General features: G+C 39.9%; 1 protein-coding gene across 4 annotated transcripts in view; it reads right to left on the reverse strand.

Annotated features, from left to right (window-relative positions):
- Positions 1 to 4,875: 4,875 nt before the first annotated feature.
- The window catches only part of LOC125008571 (protocadherin alpha-C2-like), a 36,810-nt gene continuing 27,670 nt past the window's right edge, over positions 4,876 to 14,015 (reverse strand). For all 4 annotated transcript variants that reach the window (XM_047585861.1, XM_047585860.1, XM_047585862.1 and 1 more), the window contains exon 4: positions 4,876 to 8,003. In XM_047585861.1, coding sequence (XP_047441817.1) covers positions 7,696 to 8,003 — 308 coding nt within the window. In that variant the 3' untranslated portion in view covers positions 4,876 to 7,695. The remainder of the gene's footprint in view (positions 8,004 to 14,015) is intronic.

A 14,015-nucleotide genomic window follows, 5' to 3' on the forward strand; every position in this document is an offset into this window, starting at 1 on the left:
TCTATGCTTGAAAGCCAATTGCGTTGTGTTCTTGTGTGAATGTGGGCAAAACATGTATTAAAAGATAGATAACTTAACAAATGTTGTTGAAGAAATTTCGTCTTAGAAATTTTGTTGTTGTGTCATTTTTGTTTGACATGTACACAACAAACACATGGGAGATGCACAACACATACATTTATAATTGGTCCATCTTAATTTTCAAGTCTTTTTTTCTAATTTTATTACATACCAGATCTTTGCGATTATCCTCAAGTGTTATTACACATAACATATGTCATATTGCCTGCTCATCATAACCGTACCTGGGTCAACCTTAGCAAAAGTCCATTACAAGCGTCAGGAGGGGGGAAAAAGGAGGATGTGACTAGAGGACTCGCATTGCCTGTCTTAGTAATGACCATCTTTTAACAAATAAGTCTATTGTCAGCTGGAGTCTTGCTGTGATTTTCCTCACGGTAAACACATTTTTTACCCTGTCTCTCTCTTGCATTATCGTCTTTTTTGCTAGCAGAAGCAGTTTTCTCAGTAAAGACTCTGCATTTTCATCTGTTATACTGTCAGAAATGATACCCAGGATGTAAAGTGCTGGCTGTAAACCACTCAAGTGGAAAAACGTCTCCATGAAGTTCCAGTTGCCTTTATTCAACGCCCTTTGGATTAGCTGCAGTGCTTTATAAAATTCATGGCCTGGTAAATTAAATTATTTTTGGAGTTGTGTGAATGACTTCATGGATTGTCTCTTAAACATTTGGTCAATATAAACTAGCCCCTTATCAGCCCATTTGTTAAAATCTGAATCCATGATAGATGGTATAAAGTCTGGGTTCCAGGCTATTTTAGTAGCTCTGCCTACAGAATTTGACAGTTCCAGCTTCTGTCGTACTGCTGACCAAAGTTTCATTTTTCCACTGACCCATTAATCGTTTCTTCTTCCTTTTGTTTAAGGCCCCTTCTTTTCTGCAGAGCAGCATCTTATATTTAATTTTAGCTTTTTTATTTTGCTAAGAGTATTTCATTATGGTTTTATCCATAATAAAAACATTTGAAAGCACCAGAATGAACTAATTATAGGATGTGGTTTGATAGTCGAGTAGAAGCTCCAACGGGATATGTTACAATGTCCTTTGACAGCTTTTCTATGCGACTGATTGTGGTGTGGTCAAATGTGCTGTGATATTTCATCCAGGAGATGGCGCCTTTTACTCAGCCCTCCTGCCGATAGAACAGGTGCAGCTGATAAGATAAAAAATGCAATCCGTCCACCATTTCAAATCAAAAGGTCTTGTATCATAGACCCCGCTTCTATAGGTTTCTGGAGAGTTCTGTCGTTGTTAAAGGCACGACAAATTGACACATGCTCTTAGACGGTTTAACAAATTTAAATTGTTCTCTGCTCGAGCTTCTCAAGTGATGATCATACACGCCGTCCCATGCCCTGCACCGCGCATTGCATCTTGCCTTATGTAGTCCAACAATTCTATCAACCTCGTTTTCATCGTTCTAATGAACGAGTTGTATTTTTGCAACTGCTCAAAATACAAGTAAGGGTTGAATATACACGTGTGTATTAGAAACAGACAAATCGGTCTTTTTATGTGACAAACAAATGTGCAACGTCCACTACATGGCTGGGAACATATGACCGCTACTTTTGCGTGTGTGCCATGCGACCACTTATTGTTTTCCCACCACTACTCTTAATGTAAATGGCTTCAGTTTAGTTGAAGCCTGTGCCATGTGTAGCTTTCCACGGGATCCAATGTGGTATCATTTCCATCCGTCGAAGTCACTAGTGATAAGCAATTTGCAGAAGTAATATTCACTAGTCAGTTGTGGTGAACCAATGCCACACACAAATATGAAAATTAAAAGAAAATGAAATGAAATGAATCAAGAAAAGAAAGAAAGAATTAAGAAAATAAAATAAATTTGATTGCATGAGTATAGTGACTAGAAGGTCCGGGTTCAAGTCTGGCTAGAGTCTTTCTGGGTGGTTAACTGGTAATTCTAAACTGATAGAATTATAATACCTGAGCTGAATTTCTCAAGCCACACTCAGGTCTGATTACTGCCACACTTGTTCTCAGTCAGGAAATCACTTAAATAGGATGTGCCTGGTATAGTGAAGTAGACCAACAGACCCACAGATGGTAGACATCATGCTGAGTTCCAAACAAATTCAGGAACAAATGACAACAAAAGTAATTGAGATCTATCAGTCTGAAAAGGTTATAAAGCCATTTTAAAGCTTTGGAACTCCAAGAACATCACAGCAACAGTAAAATCTGGAGGTGGTAGTGTGATGGTCTGGGGTTGTTTTACTGCCTCTGGACCTGAGAGACTTGGAACCATGAATTCTGCTGTGTATCAAAAAATCCAGAATGAGAATATCCGGACATCTGTTTGTGAACTCAAGCTGAAAAGAACTTGGGTTCTGCAGCAGGACAATGATCCAAATCACAACAGCAAGTCTGACTACCTCTGAATGACTGAAGACAAACTAAATGAAGACTTTAGAGTGGCCTAGTCAAAGTCCTGACCTGAATCCTATTGAGATGCTGTGGCATGACTTTAAAAAGGCAGATCATCCTCAAAAACACTCCAATGTGGCTGAATGACAACAATCCTGCAAAGACGAGTGGGCCAAAATTCCTCCACAGTGCTGGAAAAGACTCAGTGCAAGTTATCACAAAGGAGACAATCACTTTTTACACCAGGGAATGTAGGTTTGGGTTTTCTTTTCCGTTAGAAAAACTAATTAAAAAACAAACAAAAAAAAAAAAAACATTCAAAAACTGCATTTTGTGTTTACTTGCGTTATCTTTGACTAATATTTATTTATTTATTTTTGATGATGACCTGAGACATTTAAGTGTGACAAATATGCAAAAAAAAAAAAGAAGAAAGAAATCACTTTTTCACATCACTATATGTGTCTTAATCATGCTAGGATGAAATTAACTTATTACACTCTCAAAAATTGACAACTCTCTGGAATTTGCATTGTGTTGCACAGTGTAAATTATAGGCTTGTTTGTTTGTTTGTTTGTTTGTTTTTGTCTTTTATTTGCCACAAGCCAAAAGTACCGTGCAAATTAATCTCACCATCTTCATCCAAGTCACTCAATGTTGCTCAATGTTGCTTTCCTCTGCAGTATGATACAGATTTCGCTGAGTCACTGCAGCTGGCAACATCAGCAGCCAACTCACCCACAAAGACAAACATGCACAGCTGAATCGATAGGCGTTCACTTAATCTCCTCTGTCATGTTTTTGTTGTTGTTGTTTGTTTGTTTTTTGTTTTGTTTTTTTGTTTTTTTAAAACCATTTCACTTTATTAACTGTTTACAATTAATCTACTGTAGTTCACTCCATAAGGCACGTGCAAAGATAAACTTGTTCAATGTATAAGTTTGCTGAGTTTATGCATGTGTTTATGTTGGGTTTTAACCAGCTTATATTAGCTTACAACATGTGAAGACCGCTTTGCTTTCATAGCCTTGTTCACTCTGCCATATTATATATCCATATTCATTAGATGCTCTGCAGACCAAACACTGCAGGCTACTTTTCTGAACACTGAGCCAATTGGCTCATTTGTTAATTTGTTTGTATAACTAAAATGAGCCACAATTCAAAAAGACCAGAGAACATTTTGTGTGTGCTCTTGGGAATATGTGAGACATTTTGCACATGTGGGCGTATGTGTATTTTTGGTTAAAATGTTTTCCTTACATGGATTTACAATTCTTAAAATGTCAGAGTCACTGTTTTTGGTGCATCATTTATTTCCATCATCAAATTAGCAGCTGCACTGAAGAGCTGTCTGTGACATATGAAAGGACACACCCTTGACCCCATCCTGGGCTACCTCCTGCTGTTTCAACCCCCCTGCATTTGCTAAGTATATAAGACTGTCACCATAGAGACTATTCCCCAAATAGCCGTAACCATGGAAACTATTTTATCTGTCTCCTAGAAAGAATGAAATAAAGAATGGGATAAGCATTTTTTTCAAGCATTTATTTATTTGTTTTTACATGAACTATTGAACCTCTTTCATCACAGCCTCCCTCTCTGGATGAAAGCTGAAAGCCAAAACCTGAGAAATAAGACATTTTTGTTTACCTCTATATTTCAAGAGGAGCACAGCTGTGGGATATTTAACACTGGTATGTTTATTTCAGACAAACAAATTACAGCAGAAGTCTGTGAATTCTCAAAGTCTAAATTACCTTTTAGGAGATTATTGAGCTGGCCGTCTGAGTTGATGACTGGATAAAAGCATTGATAATCTATGCTCCATTTTATCTAGGACAACATGACTGATGTCACTGTATTGTGTTTTTTTTTTCTCTCTTCAACAAACTTACCACTGGGACACAATAAATCTACTTAGCCACTCTATTAAATTATGTTGCATCTGGAAGCTGCCTTTCACATGGGACTGTTCGGACCATCTGTGGCCATGCTTTCAATGACAAGAAATTAGGCTTCTGAGCAAAGGAGACCATTCTGTCTGACTTTCATGTTTGCAGGGAGCAAGCCTTTCTGACAGACTGCTTGTCAGTTTAAAGAAAGAAGAGGGGTGATTTAGGAGAGCTGCCTGCAGATAGTTTGCACTCCTTCCATCCTTCATTTTTTTTTTTTAATTCTCATGACAGCATCCTCTTTAAAATAATACTGATTTCTAATTAAGCCTTTCATCACGTAAAGTTCCCTGTGATTAACATTGGCCCATTCACTCCACGGTACTCAACATTCAAAAAGACCACTATTAACACAAATCTAAACAAAGCACTGATCTCGTTTAACTCATAGTCTGATACTCCTGGAAAACAAACATCCCCCCAAGACAATAAAATTCAGATGTATTTTTAAGAAAGAAAACTTTATTAGTGATTTATAAACCAAACACATTACCACTGTATCCATCTAGGTAAAATAAAAAGTCTGAAAAGAAATGAAATAAATGAAATTCACTACGTCACTGTCACAGTTGATGAGAGGGTGTACAAAAAAAGGAGTTTTACAACTGATCTCGGCTTATCCATTTTAGGACAGCACATTGCCACCATATTTCACCACCATACATCGGGAAAGAATGACAGCATGAACGCCCACTAAACACAAGCATACACTACATATACCCTTTTTTACATTGGATTTTTTTTTTCTGTCATTTTCCTTTTTTTTCCAAGAGTGAAAGGGAAGTGATAGGTCATCATAGGATCATACATATTTCAGTTACAATAATACAGTGTTAGTTAGATCGTCATGTCAAAGCCAGACACAGAGTGATTTTTTTTTTTTTTTTTTTTTTTATCTTGCTTTGGTAAAAGAAAAAAATAATAAACTTGCGTTGAAAGGTATCACACTGTAGCATTTACAAATATCTAAAGAGGTTTAGTGGATGCCGTACAACATCTGTGGAGCATGAAGATTGCAGTACATAGATGTTTTGCAGAGACAGAAGTACATACAAATATCTCCTGTGTGAGTAATGAAGAAAAATGATAATACAAAAGAATAAAATCATAGCCATCTATCTATTTATATATATATTTCTCTATATAGTATGTGTTTCCTTAGAGCAGTACATGCAGCAGCCACTTAATGGAGTGACGTCATACTGAGCCAGAAAACTCTGGGGACGTGGCAACAAGATACAGGCAGGGGAGGAGAACCAACAGAAGCAGGCCTTGAGGCATGTGTGCCCCGTTTTCAAAACCTCCTGAGAGAGGATTGGTGGGATGTGGCTCTGGGATGGGAATCCCTAGATGCCCATATATTTTTTCAATTACTAATGTCGAGACAATCTATGAAAAGTCTACGCTACATTTACAGCGTACACAAAAGCTAATATGCGACTCAACGATGCTAAACAATCAAGTTGGAGGACTTTTCTTTTCTTGCAGGTGGAGCGGTAGGGCCAACCCACGGCACGTCTCCTCGTTTTATCCCAGCGCTCCACAGTGCCTGTGATCAGCCTCATCCCACCTGGTCCCCGCTCACTGTGGCTACAAACAGGAAATGAACCACATACGGCTGTATTCACAAGTTAAAAGCACTGAACCGTTTTGCACTTGAGAAACATTGACAAGAGTTCAGAGCACAGACCCCCGACTGGTCTTCCCCAGGCCTCATCCACATTTCTCCATGCTGTTGTCAGCACACCACAATGTTCAGAGTAGGCCATTCCCAGGACTGATCCTGAGTCGTGGGGGTTGGAGCGGGGGTTAGGGTCAGCGTCTGAGGGTGAAGGGGAATGTCACGCAAAAAGCAATTAAAGCTATGAGAAAGAAAGAAATGAAAAAAAAAAGCCAGAGTATGTAAAAATGAATCTCTTAAGAGAAAAAAAAAACAATAATTCCACAAACCTCATTGTCACATAAAGAGGCAGGCAGTGGGAGGGGTGAGACAGTGTAGGGGGGAGGCGGTTTGGGAAGGAGAGGACGGCTCGTGGCAGCTTGGGGCAAGTACAAGCAGTTGAGTATGTGTAAACTCAAGGTATTAGGTAAGGATTGGTTGCTACCAAACATTCAAAACAGAAAGCAGTAGGCTTTTTCTGCAGCAAGGGGAGAAGAGAAGGTGTTGTCAAAATCTCTCCTAGTATTCTGTAAGGTTTCATCAGAGTCCACTGACTGAACATGGAGTCACAAGCCAGCTCAGCTGGACTTTCCCCTCTGTGATCCTCAGGAGAATGTGAGGTATCTTCCATCTCTCCAACTTTCTGGTGCTCTCTGCATTTCTCAGTTGGGGTTCTTGCAGGAAATGAAGGTCTTTGTGTCCTTTCAATGCAGTGAGCAAACAAGATAGCAAAGGATGCTGCTTTCATCCTGAGAGAGTTGATGTGCACCTCAGAGGTGACTGTGCAGGGCAAAAAGCTTGCAGTGTCTAGTTTTAAGCACATTTCTTTTATGCCAGTTGATTTTCTCTCATTTTCTATTTCTTTTTCTAGGTCTCAAGTGTTTTCTGTGTCCACCCTGTCATGGTAAGTACGCTTGTGTTTGCACGTTTGAATGTGTGAGCATGCGTGTGTGCATGTGGTTTCTTTGAGATCTCAGGAAACACGATTGGTAATTACCAGAGGAATCTGCAGCAGTGTCATGTTAGCCTTAGTTTCAGTGACTCTCGTCTGTGCTATTTACAAGTAGTGTGTCCAGCTCCAGACTGCATACATGTGTCTCAGTCTTCTTTGCCTTTCTTCTTTTCCTTGGCTGGCGCAGCTTTTTGTTGATCTTATACAAAGTATTTGTCTCCTCTAAGAGAGAATGGTTTACACATTGTAGTTGGGGAGGGGGTAAGACAGAGGTGCCAACATGTCCAGTGGATTAAAGGAGAAAACAAGTGGTCCTTCCTTAATTGGAGGGATCGCATGGATTGAATCAGGGTTTATAGGCACATAAGGGCATGGACAAAAATCAATCATATTTTTGTGTATTATATCATTATTGTATCAAGGCAAGATATGTAATTTACCTCAGTGAAGAACTAAAGGTAAAATAAATCTTGGTAAGGCCAGGTTCATAACAGAAAGAGCTTTAAATTCTTATCCGTGATAAAAGGTAATAAAGTAAAACTGGAAAATCGAGAATAGTTTTTACATTTTCTTTTTGCCCAGTGGACTTTGGTTGGTACCTCTGTTTTAACAACACCCTTTTCTTCTTTGCTCTTTTTCTTGCTGGTCCTCTACTCATCTCCATCATCCTTTCCCTTATCCTTCTTGTCCTTCTTCTCCTTCTTCTTCTTCTTTTTCTTCTTGGCCTCCTCTTTCTTCCCAAAGGTGATGAAATCGCTCTTGTCGTCCTCTCCTCCCTGGTTCTGTCTGATGGATATTATGGCAGGAGAGCCAGGGATGATGAAGGCTTCAGGGGGTACCTCGCCAGGCTTCAGGTGCTGTGGGGGGGCACCAGGGCCACCGGGGCCATAGCGAAAGTGCCAGCTGTTGCTGTCTACTCCAGCACCCATTGGGGGTGAAACCTCTCCTCCTTCAGCATCTGAAAGAAACGCAGAGAGACGAGTGAGGTGTTATTATTTGCTACACATATTGCATACATCAAAATAAATTTAACTTGAAATCCAAATAATGTTGTCTGTGTTAATCCCATAATGTTCCCAATGCAAGATGAACAACTTCTAGATCTTTTCTGTTCTATATATACTGTTTCTGTATATGTATATATATATTTCACATATATTATGTGTTTCTATATTTCTTATTAGGAGATAAACTGCAGTCTATGATTATATCAGTGCCAGTACATTTTAGTCTCTCCATAGAACTCGATGTCAGACACATGGTTTGTTTGTTTGTTTTGTTTTTCAAGCTGTGGTGCAAATTCAGTATATGTAAATCAGGTCTACTGTGTTAAAACTGAGCGGCAGAAACATGCCATAAAAGGTGGGAAGGAGTTTAACTTAATGAGAGGTTTTCAGGAAGATGCTGCTAAGTGGGCAAAGATCCAAAGCCTCTGTCTTGTCCAAAACCTTAAATCTGCAGCAATGCTTGAAACATTTAATCTTCTGTAATTATGTTAAAGGCTAAGAAAGGTTAATATTTAAAGGAGACATGTTTTATAACTGTTTGGTGTAAAAAGAAACCTTTTAATTTCAAACGACAAAGAAAACATCTTTTCTGATTACCTCATGTGTTGTCTAACCCAAATGTTATTGAATAACTCCTTTGCTGGTCCTTTGCTAAAAATGACATTAAGCTCATTTAGGACGGCATGGACAACTGAGGAATGATCACAACCTTTCTGGATTGTGCAGGAGTGCATAGTTGTATTGAATATAATAACACAATACACAGTCTCTTTGGCCCTTTACGCACAGCAATGACCTACTTGCCTCACATGTTCCTTGTATTTTTCTGACTCCTTTTCTGAGTTCTTTCCAAAGGGGGAGATTAACTGAACACAGCTCCATCCAACCAGAAGGAGCAATGTCTGGGAATAGAAGCCTGACCTCACGCAATTCCCAGAGCAAAGAATACCAGTTTCCAGTATCGTCTAATGGTTTTATTACACTCCAAGCTCTACATTATACATTACACAGTATGATGAGCTCTAGTTCACTTTAAGTCAGAAGTCATCCTTAAATTGGACATAATGTTAAAGACAAAGTTAGTAAAAGAAGCACCAAAACAGTGTGATAATTTCCTGATCTTGAAACTCGGTTTGTGCATCAGTCGAGTGTTTCGTGCCAAACGCAGAGCACATGGTGGGCAGCTTGGTGGGGAGGGACTAACAGGTGGGAAGTTCATTTAAAATGCAGCAGTGTCGCAAACTGATGTATGATCAAAACGAATTCCATCTTCATTAACTATTTAATTTATATTCATATTTTGCACATTTCCCATTTCAGTGTTTTAACATTTTCAATTACCAGCTATTAGTAAGATCCTCTCACAGTGAAAGATTTGTGGAGCAAATCCACAGCAAACATAATGTGTCCTGCTTGGCATAAAATCCTAATCCTCCAGCCAGGAAACCGTCCAAGTTAAAGCAGACAGTGGCAGTTAATTTCAGTTCATATTTAATGTGTGAACTCAAACACGTTAAGCTTTATGGACACCTAATCTGAACCAGAGCGAAAAATGACAAATATTCGGAGGTTTCATTTTCTCCAGAAAGAAAACAGATGCTCCTTCCTTCCCATTTAATAACCTGCAAAATGAATATCTATGCATTGGACATGGAACTTGAAGGCATTGCCTTGGGTCACAATACATATTTTTATGTTTATGTTTGCATTTTTAGATGAAATAAATTATGAATATAATTTGCAGAAAACACTATTGCTAATTTGCAGCTTCATAAAGTTCCACATCCCAAATCCCTCTAGAAAACTCTCATGTCTTCAGTGACATTTACAAAACTGCTGCAAGAGCTGCAGAGAGAAGACAGATAAGACGAGATGTAGGTGATTAGGACAGGCTCGATCAAGTCAGTGTTGTAAACACTGAAACAGTTTTTTTTCCCCCAGTGGAAACATCCTCATATGACTTCACCAACAGAATCAGAAAACTGAGTCTATAAACTCAGAGGTGAAGCAGAAACTGAAAGGAGCTTAAAACAAAAATGCAGGGTGCAGGAGTGTGGACAGTGCTTTGCTGTTAAGAGTCCACTTTTTTGCCTCTGAGAAACTGCCTAAGTCAATGTGAGAACTTGATGAGATGGCAGAGGCTCAGTGCAAACTTACATTCATAAACACCCTAAAGACTGATTTGAGTCATGCTGAGAGCAGATAGAAGGGAAAGAGTATGTCAGGACAGAATGGCTCTCATAAAGGGGACAATGTCTCTTACAGATTAATAAATCAAAAGGGTTACAGTACTGTGTTTGATTTAAACTCTGCAACTGAAAATATACATTATAACACTGTTGGCTTCATTTTGTCCCTTCCAGTGTTTCTACTACTGAATATATATATTTCTGAATTTAACTACACATCTGTCACTTCTTTAATTACCACATTCGTCACTTCCTTCACTCATCATCACCTGGAATTGCTCTCAACGCCATTGCTTCCATCTGATTTGTTGATGGCTGCTGCAGAGCAAAACCCTCTCTGTTCTTCTTGCACATCCTGCATGAGTTCTTTTTTTTTCCCTGGCTCTGTTTAGCATTTCCTCTGACCTTTCATCTAATCTGCCGTGAAAACTCACTCAGCCAACACCCGTCCCTCCCAGTTATTGACAAGAGTCTTAATCATGCCCATCAATGTTTATGTTAACATTAATGCGATAGGGTATTAAACATCTTGTACATCAGTGAAATAACCACCACACACATTACAGGCGAGGATTATCATTAGTTTCATAGAGGTGACTGTTGCCCCTCTGTCTGTATATGCAAGCTGATCTATTTTAAACCTGTGGCTTTTGTACGTACGCAGACACTGTAAACAATGTTACATTCTTACAGTCTGCGATATTATGTGTATGCTCTCCAGTGTTTGCTCTCTGGAGTCCAGCTCCTTTGAAAATGAGGGTTCTTTTGCTCCCCAAAGCTTTTCGTAGCCGTTTAAATCACCCAAGCTCCATTTTGCCACATCTACTTTATTCACCCACTTGTCTTGCCCTACCGTCGGCCAGTTGGGCAGAAGCGCAGTGGAGCGCACTGCAGCGTTACATAACAAGCTGAGGAGGAGGAGGACGAGGGGGAGGAGGAAGAAGAGGGGCCGGGAAGTGCAAGGATGCAGATATGAAATATAATGCTCGCCATCCAAAATGAAGGGTGGAAGAGTAGAGGGAAAATATAAGAATTAAAAGATTTTTATTTATTTTTTTGTCCACACTGCAGCGAGACCACACCCTTCTCCAAAATAGCACCTGTGCCTGTTAGTGCGCAGTACCGTGTGTGACTTGATAAGAACAAATGTGATGTTGCTGTCTACTCAAAAACCTCATTCTTATTCATGTGTTTTCACTGCTACGCCTTTGTGGTGATAGCAGAATAAATTTGGTTGTCTGCATAAATTACCATACATTACACAATCTGGTAACCATAACTGAAATAAATAAGTACCTAATGGTAAAAAAAAAAAAAAAAAAAAAAAAGAAAAAAAAAGGAGGGGGGGCAAACAATACTGATGGTTGGTTGTGGGAGCACTGGGCTATTTGCTCCCAGCTAGATTGTGTGGTGGAAAATGGTGGACACAAGTAGTCACAAGTCTTAAAAATGATAAAAATAGCAAGGAGGTTAGGTGTATGCGTAGGAGTTGTTATCTGTGTGTGTACAGTATTTGTTAGTGTGTGTGTGCAGGTGCTAAAACAAAAAATAAATAAGCAGAGATTGATTTATTCCACAGGGAGAGAAGGAGGGAGAGGACTGGCATGATATTTAAAGACACGCAGGAGGACATAAAAAAAAGAGTGACAATAAAGGAAAGCGAATAACTGTCGAGAATAGGAAACAGATGGGGTGGAGGGATTCAGACACAGTGAGGAGTAGTTTCTAGATTGTTCTAGAACCATAGAATTTAACCATCTTTAACTCTTATTTTTTAAATTTACTTGTTTACATTTTTTATCAATTTACTCAAAATTCAAATTCAGTCCACCTTTTTAGACCAACATACAGTGTCAGACATTGATGGGGTCATGTTTCCAAATTAGGGACAACAGTTTATTTAAGAATATAACGTGGCAAAACGCAGCATAAATCTCCTTGTCTCTTCTCGTCTCTACGCTTTCTTCCCCTTGCATGGCCTTTTGCCTTTGAGTTTATTTATTTATTTTAAAGGTGCCTGCCGCACTTGATTATTGTAAATCTACTACTCGACGTTTTGGGTTGAGTTTTGGGTTTTGTTTTATGTGCGCATGCGACAGGCTGATAGAGAAAACGGTAAACCTGCATCCACCTCTGCAGTACACCACCGCCCCAGTGAATGTAGGTCACTCTCCTCCTGTTACTCAGTCCTCTGCTCCCTCCTTTCCTTAACAACTCTCAGTTTCTAAACACATCCTCCTTTATTGCACCCTCCCACTCTGCTATAGTGTTTGCACATGTACACGCATCTCACCTCCCTTTGTCCTTCACCTGAGCACCCCCCCCCAACTCCCCCACTCCCCTTTTCCTCTCCCTTTTTCAGTACCTTTTGTCCCACGCCATATGTTTGCGCCCCCCTTCTATATAACACCTCCCCTCCCTTGCTTGCTCTTCTGCCAATACTGGGGGATGTGAATGGTTGCTATAGAAACTGCATCCTCCAGTGAAGCAGTAGGACATCGGTAGGAGTCATGGTGACAGTGCTTATGCTGATGGAGAATAATGCTGGAAGCTCTCTCTCCTTCTTTCTCACACTCTGTCTAGTCTAACCACTCTCCCCTAGCAACAGCAGTCTCATCCAGCTATCTCTCTTTCCTTTGCAGACTTTGTTTCAGTCAGTCACTCTGATTTAGTCACTGTCATTTCCTCTCCAACACTCCATAGCTTCTCCATCTTATTATTCACCTTATTACTTATCATGTTTATTTTCAACTCTTTGCTTTGTGATCCACCCATCTCCCTCCTCCCTCCAGTCTCTGTTTTCCTATCTCAAATGATTGTTGCAATTTTGCACAGCTCTGTCCAAACTCCTTCATCGGTTTAGAGACTGAGCTGTGAAATAAGGGCCGACATTGGGAGCGAGGTACAGACAGTAGGACTGAGTTAGACACCAGGCAAGACCCTGATTTCATTAATGTGGGTCTGTTAATCTGGGCGTGGGCTGTGCTCCATCTGTCACAGCAGGAGCGGCACACAAAGCACGCAGCCAAAACACACTTAGAAATGCAGCCAAGCACAAGCAGGCACGTATGCACATGAGCACGCAAAACAGTGGCACATTGATACAAGCAAACAAATCAGCAGATTCTCAGTCTGAGGGAAGGAACACGGGTGTTGTTGGCTGCACCTCTGAGCAGCACAAAATGTCTCCCTCAATGAACCAACCTAAAGACCACAGCCTGCGTAATAAACACGATGATTTAGATATAAATAGCACCACCCATGACTCATAGTGAAGTGACAGGCCACACTGAATCAATATCCCGATTTCTGAGAACTTGAAAGTTAGACTACAAGTCATTCACACGTTTTCTCGGTTTTCTTATTGTCTTAAGCCTTTATTATTCTGACCCTAAAATTTGACCTGAAGTTAAGATAGTCAACAGAAAATACCTGGCAAACAAAAAGACAAATAGGGAACCGTTAAGGGCAAAACAAGGTTTGCATGTACAGTTGTTGTTCTCAACTGCCACAGCTTAATTAGACCACCTTAAATCCTCACCAGCTGATCTCGTTAGCACAGACCCACCCAAAAGACGTCACTACTGTCTCCTCTATGTCTTCTCTTTCTCTTTGTCTTTCTAACCATCTCTCTCTCTATCTCTCTCTCTCTCTCTCTCTCTCTCTCTCTCTTTATTCTATCCATCGTGTTTTGAAGTGCCTGCAGGCTGTAAGTCCTCAGCCAAGGCAAGAAATCGATGACAGAGTGGAGGAGGCTGTGTGTGGATAGGAAGA

The sequence above is a fragment of the Mugil cephalus genome, chromosome 5 (assembly GCF_022458985.1).
Source record: "Mugil cephalus isolate CIBA_MC_2020 chromosome 5, CIBA_Mcephalus_1.1, whole genome shotgun sequence".
NCBI classification, from domain to species: domain Eukaryota; kingdom Metazoa; phylum Chordata; class Actinopteri; order Mugiliformes; family Mugilidae; genus Mugil; species Mugil cephalus.